This window comes from Cornus florida, unplaced genomic scaffold (genome assembly GCF_030987335.1).
Source record: "Cornus florida cultivar Cherokee Brave unplaced genomic scaffold, ASM3098733v1 CherokeeBrave_3.0.0_Hap2_Chr06, whole genome shotgun sequence".
Taxonomy (NCBI): Eukaryota; Viridiplantae; Streptophyta; class Magnoliopsida; order Cornales; family Cornaceae; genus Cornus; species Cornus florida.
Window position 1 is genome coordinate 71,182,395 of NW_026775576.1, and position 16,074 is coordinate 71,198,468.

Sequence of the window (16,074 nt, forward strand, 5' to 3'; positions counted from 1 at the left end):
TATTATTTTAAAATGCTATCATTTTATGAAATGACGAGAATGATCATTTAGTAGAGGGTGAGAACGTAATTTTATCGCGATTTGAATAGTATGATGACGGTAGGTAATTGAACACCCATTTTTGTTTTTTTTTTTTCCCTCAATAAAGATTGAATACCCATTTGTTGTTATGTAAAGAATTAAAGAATTATATTTATTTATGAAAATTTATTGCAAATTCTAAAGTTCAAAAAATTAAATGTAGATGGTTTATATATAATGAATAGTGTCTTTAATTTATTTTTTAATTATATATTTAATGAAAATTGATAACTATATTAAAATTTAATTGGGAATAATTTTTTATTTTTTTATAATTATAAAAGGAACTTAAGTTTTCATTCCATATTATACTATACAACAATTGTAACAACATTTTTTTTTTTTTTAAAGAGAGATAATACACTTATAGCGAAATGGGTTAAATATAGTTAATATGCACAAAACACTCATATATTATGAGATTATTAGCATACACACCCCCTTCAACATTTTCGGAAGAATAAAAGGACAAAACGAGTATTATAATATTACTTTATGTCATATTGTGATTGAAGGGTGTATTCGCAAAAAAAAATATAAATATAAATATATATATAAAAGATAAAAGTAGGGGTGTTCAAAAAATCCGGTAAACCGAAAAATCGAACCAAACCGTACTGAATTGGGCAGTTTGGGCTAGTTGTATAGCGGTTTGGTCCGGTTCTGGGACTAAAATTATGGAACCATAATTTTTCGGTCCGGTCCTGGTTTAGGGTCGTATTGGACCGGACCAGCCCGGACCGAACCGTTACTATTAGGGGTGCACAAAAGAACCGGAACCGTGAGAACCGGAATCGTTTTTCACTGTTCTCACGGTTCCGGTTCCGGTTCCAAATTTAGGAACCGTGAACATACGGTTCCGGCTATTTTTTAATTTTTTGCCCTAAATCTCTCACTCTCTCTGTCTCTCAGTCCTCGCCTCCTCTCAATCTCTCATCTAAAGTTCTAAACAGACGAAGTGACCTCTCACAGCAGCGGCGGCGGCTACCCAGATCTCACCACACTCCTTCACGGTTGCAAGTAGTTAATTTCCTAGTAGTTAACCCTGTAACAGTTAGTGTGTGTGTGTGTGTGTATATATATATATTCAGTTTTTCTCTTTTTTATAAATTTCTCTTTCATCTTTCTCGCTCTCTCTCGTACTGGCATGATTATATACTGCGTTCAGGCAGAGAAATTTCTTCGATCGATCGCTAGAACTTTCGTCGGTAACGAGTATTCTGTTTGCTTTTCCTTTTCCTTTTCTTTTTTCTCCATCAGATAAGCCTTTATTTGAGATTTTTTCCATTCTTCTTCTTCTCTTTTTTTTTTTTTTTTAATTTTATTTTTTCTCTGTTATGGTGATTTTAGTTTCTAAGTGATATTCAGTACAACAGTTGCTTGATTTGTGCAAAAGTGTATGGTAGAACATTTGATTATTTTAAATTCATTACAGTTTTCATTGTTTTTGCAGCCTGCTAAAAATTATTTTTGAAGTACAAGCTTATAATAAAAAAACCAAACAGTTAACGGTTCTTATGGAACCGAACCGATTCTACGGTTTGGTTCCATACTATACGGTTCTGGTTCCGGTTCCATTTTCAAGGAACCGTCGTGAACGGTTCCCCGATTCCGGTTCCGACCGGAACCGTGAGAACCGGAACCGTGTGCACCCCTAGTTACTATGATATATATATATATATATATATATATATATATATATATATATAACATAGTAACTAGGGGTGTATATATATTTATATATGTATATCATATCCTAAACCTAAATCGAGTAAAGTTCTCACGTGCCCCCTTTATTTCTTTTATTCTTTAAACTCTTTAAATTTCTTTTCAAATATATGTCAAATTTCTTTCCTTTCAAATATATCTCAATTTTCTTTCCTTTATTTCTTCTTGTTATATCAATGTTAGTTGATTTTTTTTTTTCCCTTCTAAATTAAAATAAAATAAAAAGGAAATCAACTGAAACCGACAAACCGAACCGAACCAAACCGGTTTTTCGCGGTTTGGTTTGGTTTGGTTTGGTTCCATAGACATTATGGTTCAGTCTAGTTTCAAAAATAGTGGAACCGTTATAAATAGTTTGGTCCCAAAATATTTCTAATCCGATCTAAACCGGACCGTGTGTACCCCTAGATAAAAGTACAATGCAATGTATACATAGAATATTTTCTGCACTTAGAAGTAGAATATGAAATAGAACCAAACTTCTTATTCATGAAGGCAGCCTGAATGAATATGTTTAAACTTCGAAATTCCAAATGGACAAAGCAAATGGTTGGAACAAGCAAATGACTGAAAAATTAAAATAAAAAAGATTGGAAAATGGACTTTCGATATCTCTATATATATACACACACACCAACAAAAATCCTTTCGGAGTATGTATCTGTATATGTATATAGAGAGAGAAAGGTGGATGAGACTACTAAGTAATTAGCAACTTGAAATTCCATAACTCACTCAGGGTCAGGGATTGCATAATCTTGTATCACTTCAAATTATAACAATATTAATAGAACCATGATATTCATGGCGACTAATTTGTCTTATTTGTCTAAGTGAATTAATTAACTAATTCAATAAGCAAGTGTTATTTGGGCCCAATTTGGTTGGAAAGAAATAAAAGGAAAAGGAAAAAAAAAAATTAGAAAGTTACAGATTTTTTTGTGCTTGGTATAAAATTTTGAAAGGAAATGAAAGAATTTGGAAGGATACATTAAAACTTGACGAGTTAGTTTTGTTATCTTTCCACATATTGAAAAAAAAAAGAAAAAAAAAAAAAGATAATAACATTTTTAAGAAACTTTGTTAATGCCAAATTTATCTTTATTTTTATAAAAGAGAAAATTTATGAAAAATAGTATGATAGAAAATTTATTAAAATAGTCTCATTTCTTTTCTTTCCCCTATCATGATTAATATCATTTGAGAAAATTTATGAAAAATAATATGATAGTAAATTTATTAAAATAGTTTTGTTTCTTTTCTTTCCCCAATCATGATTAATATCATTTTATTTTATTTTTTCTTTATTAATCAACCAAACATGATGAGTGGTTAACACTACCATCTCATCTCCTTTCTTTTCTTTCAACTAATATTATCATTTTTCTTTTCTTTTCACTGTATCAAATATAGTCTAAGATAAACTATAAGAAATAGGAATGTAAATTATCTGATATTAAAAGATGTCAATATATTTTATCCTAAAGTTGAATAAGGTGTAATAAGAGCATGTCACAAAATGAGAAAAACACCCCCCTAATGTTTAAATTTTGGACAAATATCTACCTTAACGTTCGTTTTGTTGGAAAATATATATTCTTCATGTGACATTTAAGATATAATAACCCTTATACTATTATGCCATGAGATAATTAATAATATGCTAAAATAATTAATTAAATATACAACTCGATATTTAATTAAGCATTCAAATTAAAGCAATAAAATAATAATTAATAAATAAAGAACTTGGACCGAGGTTAGTATTTGATACTACGTCCTTAAGATAATTTTATGCCCCGCATGGTGCTGACGGACTCAACGGCCTTTGTCTCCTAGGATACAACAGTCTACATCCACCAGTAACAGCACTTTAAACTCGTGGATACAGCGAACCACGTCTGTGTAATACTCTTTTCGACTAAAAAATGCATCTATACTATAGAAAATATGATTTGGGTTCGATTTGAACCATTTAGCTCAGACCAATTTCAATATGGTTCATTGTTATAGATATTAGCTCTAATGGTTCAGACCACTTGACTATTGGGTTGAACCCACTTAGGTTCACGAGAGAGGGAGAGAAGAAATAAGAGAATTCACGTGAATTCTTTATTTGGAATGAATCTTGAATGATAGCAGCCTGGGGTATTTATAGCTACAACGATGCCTCTTCGTGAACAAACACATCACTCCAATGGGTTGCAACTATTAGTTTGAAAACGATGCCTCTTCGTAATTAGACGTGTCCCTTTATTGGCATCCTACACTTATTCATTTTGGGTTGCAATGGTTCAGACATATATTTGGATTGCATCTCTTCCTTTCACAACCCTTTATCGCACATTATAGAAATACTCTACATAAATGATAGGAAAAAATAAACCTAACCTACCTTGACTTAACGATAGAGGCAACTAAGTGTTGACCAACTGCCAGACCTTCTCCGAGGTTCGAACGATGATATTTCCCTTGTATAAGAATGATAATATTTCATTATCAAGGATAATGAAAGATGACGTGGTTCAACAGGGTAAGGATAACCTTGACACAATTTGAGGAAGTCAAAGGGGTAAATCATATCCCCGACAAATCTGGCAACAAACAGATCTCCTCTGATCTCGCATAAGCGGATCTCCTCTGATCCTGCAAATGAACTGAGGGAGAGCGACTATAAGGATGAGATCCTACCATTCAATAAAAGTACGACAAAAAATGATTATTAAATCCCTGCCTTTCTATTAGACCTCCGATGACTGACTTGATCGTCGGAGAGCTCTTGGCAGGTACCACACCGGTGCCGTCAAGATTCATCGATTTTTTACTCTTTTCTTTACAGGAAAACGGTGTCGTATCAGACCGCGTGAATTTCTCCCCCAACAGTTGGCACCGTCTGTGGGAACGACGATTCCCTTAAATCAATAAATTACTCAGTTGGGTATATACACTTGCTGTCCGGTATGGTAACTGGAAAAGAAACATCGTTGCAGGGATCCAGTCAAAGAGAAGGGTCGGGTGAACACCCAGAAGTCCCTAATGACCAAGAATGGCTTGCAGCGTTAGAATTACAGGTCCAAACTTTAAATCAGGGTATGGACCAGTTGATTCAGCAAAATACAGAGATCCTGCAACATCTTATCCCAGCAGGACCACTACCTCAACAAGAATTATCCGGCCCATATCCTCCCAATCTGAATGAAGGGGGACAACACGAGGAGGACCGAGAAAACGATCATCCTCACAAGTTTGAGGCAGAACAAAGCCAAGTCGGAAACTGACACAGAGAACCTCCTTCCCCACCTCCGTAGAATCCCCAGCCTCAAACAGGCATAACCTTCTGTGTTAAGAAAAAGACAGAGAAAGTTACCTATTTCAACCTACAGATCGAGGATTTTAAGGCGAAAATAGAAGATGTAATGCAGGCTATGAAAGGGAAAGGTCCTGCCGCTATTGATGACTTGGTGCAGAAGACCAACTTGCCGTTCAGCCCTGCCGTTATAAAATGGCCCATGCCTAGCAAGTTCAGGATGCCTTCGTTCAAAAGCTTTAATGGAACCAAAGATCCCCTCGATCACCTGGAGACCTTTCATGCTCCTATGCATTTACTCATCGTGCCAGATGAAATCATGTGCCGAGCTTTTTCCACTACACTTAAGGGATCAGTAAGAGTTTGGTTCAACAAGTTGAAGCCAAGAACCATCAACACCTTCGAAGAACTAAGTAAGCAATTTGTGAGCCACTTCATTGCAGGTTAGAGGCATAGGAGGTCGGCCACCTACCTGCTTACCGTGAGCAACAGAAGGGCCGTGAGCAATAGAAGGGAGAGTCGATCGGAGAATACATCACCTGATTCAACACAGAGATATTGCAGGTAGAAGAGGTAGACGACAAAGTGGCTTTGACCGCTTTCATAGGAGGACTCTAAACCTCTATATTCTTGTTCACCTTAGCAAAAGAAACTCCTACCAGCATGGCAGAGTTGTTGATCAGAGCGCAGAAACACATGAACGCTGAAGACGCCATGAATGCAAGGAAGGAAAATGAAAGAGAGGACAAGAAGAAGTCAGTCCCTCTCACCAGGGATGAAAAGTTTACCAACCATAAGAGATCATTCTTCAACCAAAGTGATAGGACATTTCGTGAGAAGGACTCAGATAAGTATACCGACTAACAATTGTCTTACAGCTAGAATTAACCTTATCAAGTCATTCAAAATAAAGACTGGGGGAATCTCAGTTCATCATTTTAAATGGAGGGTAGCTCCCTCACGTGTTATTTTGTTTTCCAATAAAGTCACCATCACCAATGAAATGGATGACCCTCAGTTTTTATGCAATAAAATATTACGTTTTCATTTACCTACCTATGTGGTAATATTAAGCTCATAGTAATTTACTTATTTTATTAAAGAGACAAGTTGAGTGAAACTCGTATTAATCTACTTCCCTTATTAAATAGACGAGAGGCCGACTACACCTTATTAAAGGTTTTCTTATTAAAGAGACCACGGGCCAACAACACATTCTTCCCTCATTAAAGGGACAAGAATCCGACTACTCCTTCTACATATAAGGGTGAGATAATTAAAATTTCCTTTATTTACTAGAGAGACAAGACGACTACCTCTCGTATTAAAAGGGTCACTCTCTTTCAGACTACACCTCTTTCCCCCATAAAGGAACAAATGGTCAACTTTATCTTTTTCCCTCAGTAAAGAGACAAGGGGTTAACTACTCCCTTATTAAAGGGTGAGCTCACAACGCTCGAGCAAATCTACTTCCCATATTAAAGGGATAAGAAAGTAATTATCAAGCATGCTTAGCTTAGTAGGACTTGGCATTCCCGAGGGAACAGTATTCGTGGTATTATTCTCGAGGGAATAGTGCCAAGGGCAAAAAAAAAATAAAAAATTCACATTCCCAAAGCTAGATGAACAAGCTTGGGAATGGGGGGGGGGGGTAACTGATAGGGAAAAATAAACCTAACCTACCTTGACCTAACGATAGAGGCAACTAAGTGTTGACCAGCGGCCAGACCTCTTTCGAGGTTCGAACGATGATATTTCCCTTGGATAAGAATAATAATATTTCATTATCAAGGATAATGAAAGATGACATGGTTCAACAAGGTAAGGATAACCTTGGCACAATTTGAGAAAGTCAAAGAGGTAAATTATATCCCTGACAAATCTGGCAATAAAAGAATCTCCTCTGATCTCGCACAAGCGGATCTCCTCTGATCCCGCAAATGAACTGAGGGAGAGCGACTATAAGGATGAGATCCTACCATTCAATAAAAGTACGACAAAAAATGATCATTAAATCCCTGCCTTTCTTTTAGACCTCCGGTGACTGCTTTGATCGTTGGAGAGCTCTTGGCAGGCACCGCACTGGTGCTGTCAAGATTCATCGATCTTCTACTCTCTTCTTTGCAGGAAAATGGTGTCGTATTAGACCGCGTGGATTTATCCTCCAACAATGAATAACCAAATTCATAGGTTATTTATGTCACAAAAGATATGGTGGCATGTTGTTTCCTGTAAATGATTTTTGGTTCTATCCTAAAACTCTTAGGACTCGGAACCCCCTACATTTATAACTATTTCTCTTAAGATGAGGTGACTCATACCAAATTTCATTTATGGATAATATTTCCCCACAACTTTGGGATAATCCTGAAATTTTATCTCTGATATATTTATTTTGATTAACCAACTCTGGAAATACCATATATTAAATATTTTACCTCATTTACCTTTTCAAGGTTCCATATTCACTTCTCAACAAGCATTTATAACAGTCTCTAGTGCATATGTACTCACTTTATAACTTTAACTCTAGCTTATTCTTATAATAATTCACTGGCATTATTGTGAATTAATACTAGAGATATTAATTAGATTGGGCTCTAATTAATATTTGCTTTTACATTTCTCATATTTATGACTTGAGTTATTTATGTTTAGGTTTATATTAAGTCAGTCATATTAGCATGTTATAACCTTTCACGCGTCACACATCACATAACTCAATTATTTAAGAAAGTAACTCATCTTATTATTTAAGCTTTAGATATGTCACCACATAGTGAACACTCACTTCTCAGCCATCATTACTAGTTAAAAGTGAGTTCTTAGTTATCATTACTACCTTAGATTAAGGACACTCTTCTCATGTCTTACTATGCACACTAAGTAATTCAACTTTATAACTCAATGTTATAGTATCAACATAACAATATAGTTTAATATTATATCATATGATTAATTATATCACATAATTAATCTAAAAAATAAAATTTTAGGAGAACTTATTCTCCAATAAACATGCTAGAAAATCAGGACCAAAAGATTTAGACGTTTTAGCCCTCTTGCTACATCTAAACTCATTCTTATTTTCATTGTATGATTTATGCACAAGAAAATGATATGCAATACTGTTATGAGCATAACCTATCAAAGATTTTATGTGATGATCCATTCCACCGCATGGTATGATATTATCCGCTTTGGGCTTGAGCCCGCACAGTTTTATTCTTGGGTTTTATCCCAGAAAGTCTCATACTAATTGGAGATAACAATACCACATAAAAGCACTTCACCTTTTCCTTACCTAAGCGACGTGGGACTGTACACTTATAGCTCGCCCAATGTGGTAGCCTGTCAGTGCCTCTTGCACTCGTCTACGACACATCCACCTATAAAGTCGTCACATTTTAGGTCTTATTTTAACTTTCTTAGGAGTAGGAACTGCAACCTTAGCTAAACACCCCCACACTTTTAACAATTTATAGAATGGTTTTTGACCTTTACATAATTCATATGGTGTCACATTTGTTTTCTTTTGAGGTATTTTATTGAGAATATAATTTGTGGAAAGCAAAATTTCCCCCCCACAAATTCTAAGTTAAACCAGAATATATCAACATAGTATTTATCATTTCTTCGTGAATGATACCATGTTCTGACCAAATATCAACAAATAATGTTTCGTATTCACAAACTCTATCATTTTTTAACACCTTGATCTTTTTACCATTTTGATTCTCAACCTCATTTTTGTAATGTTTAAACATTTCTAAGGTTTCATTTTTACTCCGTAGCAAATAAACATAATAGTATCTTTTGGAATCATTGACAAAAGTAACGAAGTACCTTTTTCCACCTCTAATTGGCACAAATTTAAGATAATATAATATACTACATAAAATCATATTACAAAATTCAATAATCTACTTATATAACATGTTTCAATTTCACATAATATTGAACACATCAATATTTAGCAAATTATCATATAATATTGTATATAACATTATTTTATTATATCTCAATTATTAGTATAATCTCTACTTGTTTATATCTTAAATAGAAGAATATAATAAAATCTACGCAAGAAATAAATTGTCTTAAGATTGTTGGAAAATATATATGCTTCACGTGACATTTAAGATATAGCAATACTAATATGCCATGAGATAATTAATAATACGCTAAAATAATTAATTAAATATGCAACTCGATATTTAATTAAATATTCAAATTAAAGCAATAAAATAATAATTACTAAATAAAGAACCTAGACCGAGGCTAGTATTTAATACTATATCCTTAAGACAATTTACGCCCCGCATGGTGCTGACAGACTTAACGACGTTTGTCTCCCAGGATATAATGGTCTACATCCACCAGAAGCAATATTTTAAACTCGTGGATACGGCAAACCACCTCTGTGTAATACTCTCTCCGACTCAGAAATACATTTATACTATAGAAAATATGATTTGGGTTCGATTTTTACCATGTAGCTCAAGCCAATTTCAATATGGCACATTGTTATAGATATTGGGTCTATTGGTTCAGACCACTTGACTATTGGGTTGAACCCACTTGGGTTCATGAGAGAGGGAGAGAATAAATCAGAGAATTGAAGTGAATTCTCTATTTGGAATGAATCTTGAATGATAGCAGCATGGGGTATTTATAGCCACAACGATGCCTCTTCGTGAACAGACACATCACTCCAATGGGTTGCAACTATTAGTTCGAAGACGATATCTTTTTGTAATTAGGCGTGTCCCTTTATTAGCATCCCACACTTATTCATTTTGGGTTGCAATGGTTCAGACATAAGTTTGGATTGCATCTCTTCCTCTCACAACCCTTTATCGCACCTTGTAAATGCAATGCATCCCTTAACTTTCCAACCCATCCTCAACAACATTAAATCACGTGTCAAGAATTCATTGTAATTTGAAAATAATAGAAACACTTTACATGAATAACCAGATTCATAGGTTATTTATGTCGCAAAAGATATGGTGGCACCACTTCAGTTACAGACTTCTTGATTTACAACTTCCATTCACACCAAATTTCTGACACGTTTTTGGGTATATTAAGTACGTTAAGTTTGAAAAAATGATTAAAGTAAGGCTTGATGTCACTTTTTTGTTACAAATTTAGTCATGCACTTTAGTTATTTCACATATAATTATTTTTTTACTCTTTTTTTATTTAGTTATAGAGGGATATTTTAGTCTTTTCAGCATTCAGGTCATTATTCCCTCAAAAATTAAATGTTTGGAATGTTTCAAAAATATACACTCTATATACATACCATAAGAGTACTCACCCTACAATTTATGGCCTCCAATCTCCATGGTCCATGCCAGCTTGTGATTTGCCTTGCATCTAATGGTCTAGTTCACTTGTGCTTTCACATTTCCTAATCTCTTCAAGGATAACAAATTTCTTTCCATTTGAACTAACACCATCCAATTATAATTCCAATCCAATCAAATCAAACACCTTTTATCAACCATATGACAAAGGAAGATGAACTTATATTTTCATCACTACCAAAAATGTGAAGATTGTATTGCAAATAATGAGCTGGAACACGCAGTGCTCATCTTACCATCACAAAGACTTACCAACTGATATATATATATATATATATATATATATATATATATATATTTCATCACCATTACTCCCCCAATATTGGGGCCTAAGCTAACTCACCAACTCATTCAAAATTTGCTTTTAAAGCCCAAAATTACAGTAATCTTCATGATTAATTGTGAGTGCAAATATAGTATCTATCACTCCCACATTCATTGAGAAATGAGCTATCAATTATGAGGGGTGCAATCACACTTTGCAAATTCTAGTTAAGTACTAGTAAATACCGAAATTACCCCTCTCATCACAATGATCAGATAATATTTCTTTTAACTTCTCAGATGTAAATCAATGATTTTATAATAATTAACCTGGCCTCTTGGAGCAAGGTTTCTTTGACATCTCAACCAATTGGTCATCGTGTGTGTGTGTGTGTGTGTGTGTGTATTCCCTGATTCCCTGTTGAGAGAGAGAGAGAGGCTTTATGCAGAAGAGTTCAATGGAGCCATGAAAGCTTTTTATATATAGAATATGATAAACTAACATAACAGCTGTTACAATAAATTTTTTAATGTTTGCAGCTCACACTTTGCAATCACACTTTGCAAATTCTAGTTAAGTACTAGTAAATACCGAAATTACCCCTCTCATCACAATGATCAGATAATATTTCTTCTAACTTCTCAGATGTAAATCAATGATTTTATAAGCAAAGATGTAATAATTAACCTGGCCACTTGGAGCAAGGTTTCTTTGACATCTCAACCAATTGGTCATCGTGTGTGTGTGTGTGTGTGTGTGTGTGTATTCCCTGATTCCCTGTTGAGAGAGAGAGAGAGGCTTTATGCAGAAGAGTTCAATGGAGCCATGAAAGCTTTTTATATATAGAATATGAGAAACTAACATGACAACTGTTACAATAAATTTTTTAACGTTTGCAGCTCAAGTTGAGATGCAGGTTAGATAGAGAGGAACAAATGAATCTAATCAGACATCTAAGAATAAGGAAAAAAAAAAAAAAAAAAAAGAAAAAAGAAAAAAAGAAAGAAGAGAGAGCTGACACAGATCATATAATAATGTTGTTGTTGTAAGCATCCACCATCCCCATCCTTTTGTTATTTGCCCACTAAGTGCTCTATCCACTCTTTTTAAAAGCTTCACCTGTGCCAACTGTACCTATTCCACAGCCAAACAAACTGTATTGTGTAGTATCAGTTTACAATTATATATATATTATTACAACTTGTCACACTAGAGGTGCTCAATCCACCAATATTTAAGCTCAGAGGACCATCATTAGTGCAAGCTTGAGAAAAGTAAGAGTATTCATCACCAATTTTTAAAAACTTCAAAGGCATTACCTTTTGATTGTCTTTATAATACTTAGCAATTTGTACAAGTTTGGTTAAAAATTATTCAATTTGATAATGATGTTTCATAATTATGCTTAGCCAACTATTACTCTTTAATCCTTAACTGTTGGGTGGTGTGCCTCACAAGAAGTTAGCTTACATCATCCAATAATAAGGAAAGCCTCTTTTATAACATTGTTGTTCTTCTAAATCTTCTGTTATAACGTGTTGTAGGTTGAATATAAAGCACCAAATCGACAATCTGAATTTGTAAAACACGATTTAGTGGAGTTAGAAATCAAATTTAATGGTGTTAGAATGCATGTCTACATGATTCCACCAACAATACTTAAGAACATTGACAAGGACATCTTAAATCCCTCCAAACTAAGGGTATTTTAGTCTTTTTCTGAATGTAGGTCTGCCAAAGCCTGGCAATGGACCAAATAATCAGAGACTCACGTGAAAGATTGATTTCATGTTTCTACTCTGTATTTTGACTAGGGTAAAGTAATGTTACTGTGTGACACAAACATTATTAGTACTGTATGTACCTGTGTTAGGAGCCATTGATGCGGGCTTTGAGATGATCGTTGGGACTGTGGTCATTGGACCAGCTGGTGATGGTGAATAGATCTGTGGTGGAAGGCGAGCTGCTGTGTGTGATTGATGGTAGTGATAGAGAGGGTACATTGGCATCAATGTGTTGGCACCCATCATGGGCTGGCCGGGATACACTTGAGAGAAATGCCCATTCATGTAGGACCCACCGGTGTAGCTTAGCTTCTGTGCACCGCCACAACAGATGAACAAAAAGCAAATTACCAAATTTAACCATAAAATTATACTCATTTAAAACAACATATAGTACAAGATTACCACTAACTTGAATATTAATGTTCATCATTCACCAAAATCATAAACATTCTTGATCCTGTGGCCTAAAATTATTTGATCATGCAAATTGGGCAAAGTAAATGCTTAAAACAGTGGGACCACTTGGTTAGTGGGTCTGATCTATTTACATGCATAATTAACAAAAAGTCTATAACCTATACCAATTGGTAAAAATAATGAAACTCAGCACGGGAGGAGAAAAATGCACTATTCACTTTTAATGTGAAATGACATAATTGTTCACTATTCAATTCAAAAAAAAAAAAATAGGAGGACATTTACATCATTTAATTTAAAAAACAGAAAATGAGGTGCATTTATAAAGAAAGTGGAATGCGTTTATATATACTAATTTGTGTACCATATATACACAAAATAGAATTAAAAATTCAAGATATTTTAAAGCAAATTTATAAATTATTCACAAAATTGGATCAAACAATATGGACCAATCTGACTAATAACTTCAAATGAAAAGCCATCAATTTGTCTCAACTTAATGATTAAATTTCTTTTAGGGCACTGTTAACTAAGAATAGTTACTATTAACAAGTGAATTTCATTTCTCGATTGAAATTATCCTTGTTCAGTACATTGCAAAGTTCAAACTATGGAAAAGTATTTTGATAAGTGTTAAATTAAATAGAATATTATTTATTGAATTTTTTTTTTTGAATAGAATATTGCTTAAAAAATCCTCATAACTACATTTTTCATCAATTGAAAAGATTTCAAGATTTGGGCAAATCATTGTGCATATAGAAACTTCTTTGAATGGTGATTAACTTACATGATTGTAACTAATATCCGCGGCAATGTAGGTCGGAGAGTACCTGTAAGAGGAAATCATAACATAAGCTCCTGCCCAACTTTACACCATACACCACCAGCTCAGATCAATAACCACAACAAAAACATGCATACAAACATGCATACATACCCATAGAAAGGAACAGCCTGATGGTGATTCTGATGATACGGCGTCGTAGCCGCCGCCGCCGGCGGGTAGTACCACTGCACGTGACCCGCATGTGCCGGCGACGTGGATCTCTGTCCAACGTTCGATCCTTCATGATCAACAACTCAATTTTCAGACCGATGGAAGTTCTCAATTTACTGAAACGCCATCAGCGGTGAATTTGTGAATAAAAGAAGGGAAAATGAAAATACCTTGTTGAGTCGGCGTAGTCATTGCCGACCTCGGTCGCCGAGCACCGAGCGAAGCCAGGTTGCAGTTCGCTCGGCGTCCGTTGATGACCGGCGTGGCCTCCTCGCACGCCTTCTTAGCCGACTCGGCGTCCTTAAACGTCACCTGCAATGCAAAAACATCACCAACACGGCGCAGATTAGCAAAAACTATGATACGGTGCAGCGGCGATCCATGAGAGCATGGAGGTGCTTACGAAGCCGTAGCCCTTGGATCTGCCGGTGACCTTGTCGGAGATGATGACGGCCTCCAAGATCTCGCCGTAGTTGTCGAAATGGTCTCTCAAGGCCTCCTTGGTGGTCTCCCAAGCTAAACCTCCGACGAAGACTTTGGTCATCGTCGTATCGCCGAACTGTCCCATATTGTTGCTCATTGTCATTCTCTCTATGAACACCCAAAATTCACGGTCACAGAACTCCTAATTATATATATATATATATTTGTTACAGAATGTGTTGTTGATCTCGAAGAGTTGGATCGAGTCTGGACATGCAATGAGAGAGAGAGTTTAGAGAGAGGGGGGACTTGGGAGGCCGGGGAGAGTGTGTATATAAAGAGGCCAGAGTGGGGACGGTGAGAGAGTACTACAGGTTGGTGATTATATATAAATACAGTATATATATGTATATATTGAGTGATGCTGAGGTGGATTTTATGACAGTTGTCCAGAGCTTTCTGTCCTTTTATGATTATATACAGTTATTAACCTGCACTTCTAAATATTTTGAAGGATTCCCAAAAAAAAAAAAAAAAATTATAATTATTGGAAGGAAAATAATTTTTGCACGGAGCAGTAGCAAACTGGTAGACTTACTCCTTTTAATTAGTCAGTTATGTAATAAATAAGAGAGCAAGTCATCCACTTACTTGTATTTAAAATAAATAATTAATAAAAAATTATTTGATTAGAGTATTCACTATAAATATTTGGTGTGAGTATGACTACTCTTATTTGAAATACGGTTAATGCATAAAATGTTATTTCACATATACAATTGACAAATATAACAAATAAAATAGCAAAACAAGATTTACATGGTTCCACAAATTATCTAATCTACTCTAATTTAGAACTTGATTACACACTCTTTCTCTTTTCACAAACTCAACAAATTAACTTTTTCTCTCTACAATTATTTCTCTATTTCTTTCTATACACTAATCTCTCATAACTTGCCAATAATGAGTTATTCAGTCTCCAACTCTAAAATAGCATGTAAAACTTTTTTCCAAAATCTTCAATTTTATTTTATTTTTTTTTGTTAAATCTTCCTTCTTTTTCTAAGTCTTATGTCTTCCAAAACTAATTAAGAAACTATTTCTCGCACATATCATACAATCGATTCTGCTAAATGCAACCAGCAACTGAATCCACTTGTTCAAAATAGAATTATCACTAAAACTTTGAGCCATAAACATAAAATTTATTCAATCAAAATTTTCCGAAATTCATTTATAATAAATTACACAATTCAATCAAAATTTTACAATATCTTCTCTTTGATCAAATTAAACTTTCCTATAAAAAAACGAAAGAATTAAACTTAAACTTTCCTATAATTTTATTTGGGAAAAATACAACAACACCCTCGAGATTTACCAAAAGGATACAGATACAATTTATCCTATTTTGGGATAAAGACACAAGTTCGATACAATTATCAATGACACTCCAATGGTAATGAATTGAAATTTTTACAACTTTTATATTGACCAATTTGGATATTGAAAGGACCTTTCTAACTTTTATTTGCAACCCCTACCCATTTATTTCCTTCTTTCCGTTCTCTTTCCTCCTCGCCACCCCAACACCAACAGCCCCTTTTCCCATGACATTGCCTGCAGTAATTTCACTAAAACACTTCTTCGACATTCCATTTTTTTTTTTATATACACACACATAT

At 34.5% G+C, this 16,074-nt stretch overlaps 1 protein-coding gene across 2 annotated transcripts; it reads right to left on the reverse strand.

Moving 5' to 3' along the window:
* Nucleotides 1–11,551: 11,551 nt before the first annotated feature.
* Nucleotides 11,552–14,748, reverse strand: LOC132311962 (probable RNA-binding protein ARP1). 2 transcript variants are annotated; one of them, XM_059810144.1, is made up of 6 exons: nucleotides 14,367–14,748; nucleotides 14,134–14,275; nucleotides 13,904–14,030; nucleotides 13,754–13,796; nucleotides 12,621–12,852; nucleotides 11,552–11,890 (listed from the first exon to the last, which is right to left on the reverse strand). In XM_059810144.1, exons 1-6 carry the CDS (start codon nucleotides 14,547–14,549, stop codon nucleotides 11,850–11,852), a joined length of 768 nt encoding a protein of 255 aa, XP_059666127.1. In that variant the 5' UTR covers nucleotides 14,550–14,748; the 3' UTR covers nucleotides 11,552–11,849. The 2 variants fall into 2 exon arrangements, with proteins under 2 accessions (XP_059666127.1, XP_059666128.1); XM_059810145.1 differs by having other exon boundaries at nucleotides 11,553–11,910; nucleotides 14,367–14,746.
* Between the last annotated feature and the right edge of the window lie 1,326 nt (nucleotides 14,749–16,074).

Bases quoted from the DNA above. Each gene is read 5' to 3' on its own strand.
- LOC132311962 (XM_059810144.1), bottom strand. From the start codon at position 14,549: ATGACAATGAGCAACAATATGGGACAGTTCGGCGATACGACGATGACC. The intron at 14,031-14,133 runs GTATTTTCATTT...TTGATCATGAAG, and splicing joins GACTACGCCGACTCAACAAG to GATCGAACGTTGGACAGAGA. The intron at 11,891-12,620 runs GTACATACAGTA...GCTGTGGAATAG, and splicing joins ATCAATGGCTCCTAACACAG to GTACAGTTGGCACAGGTGAA.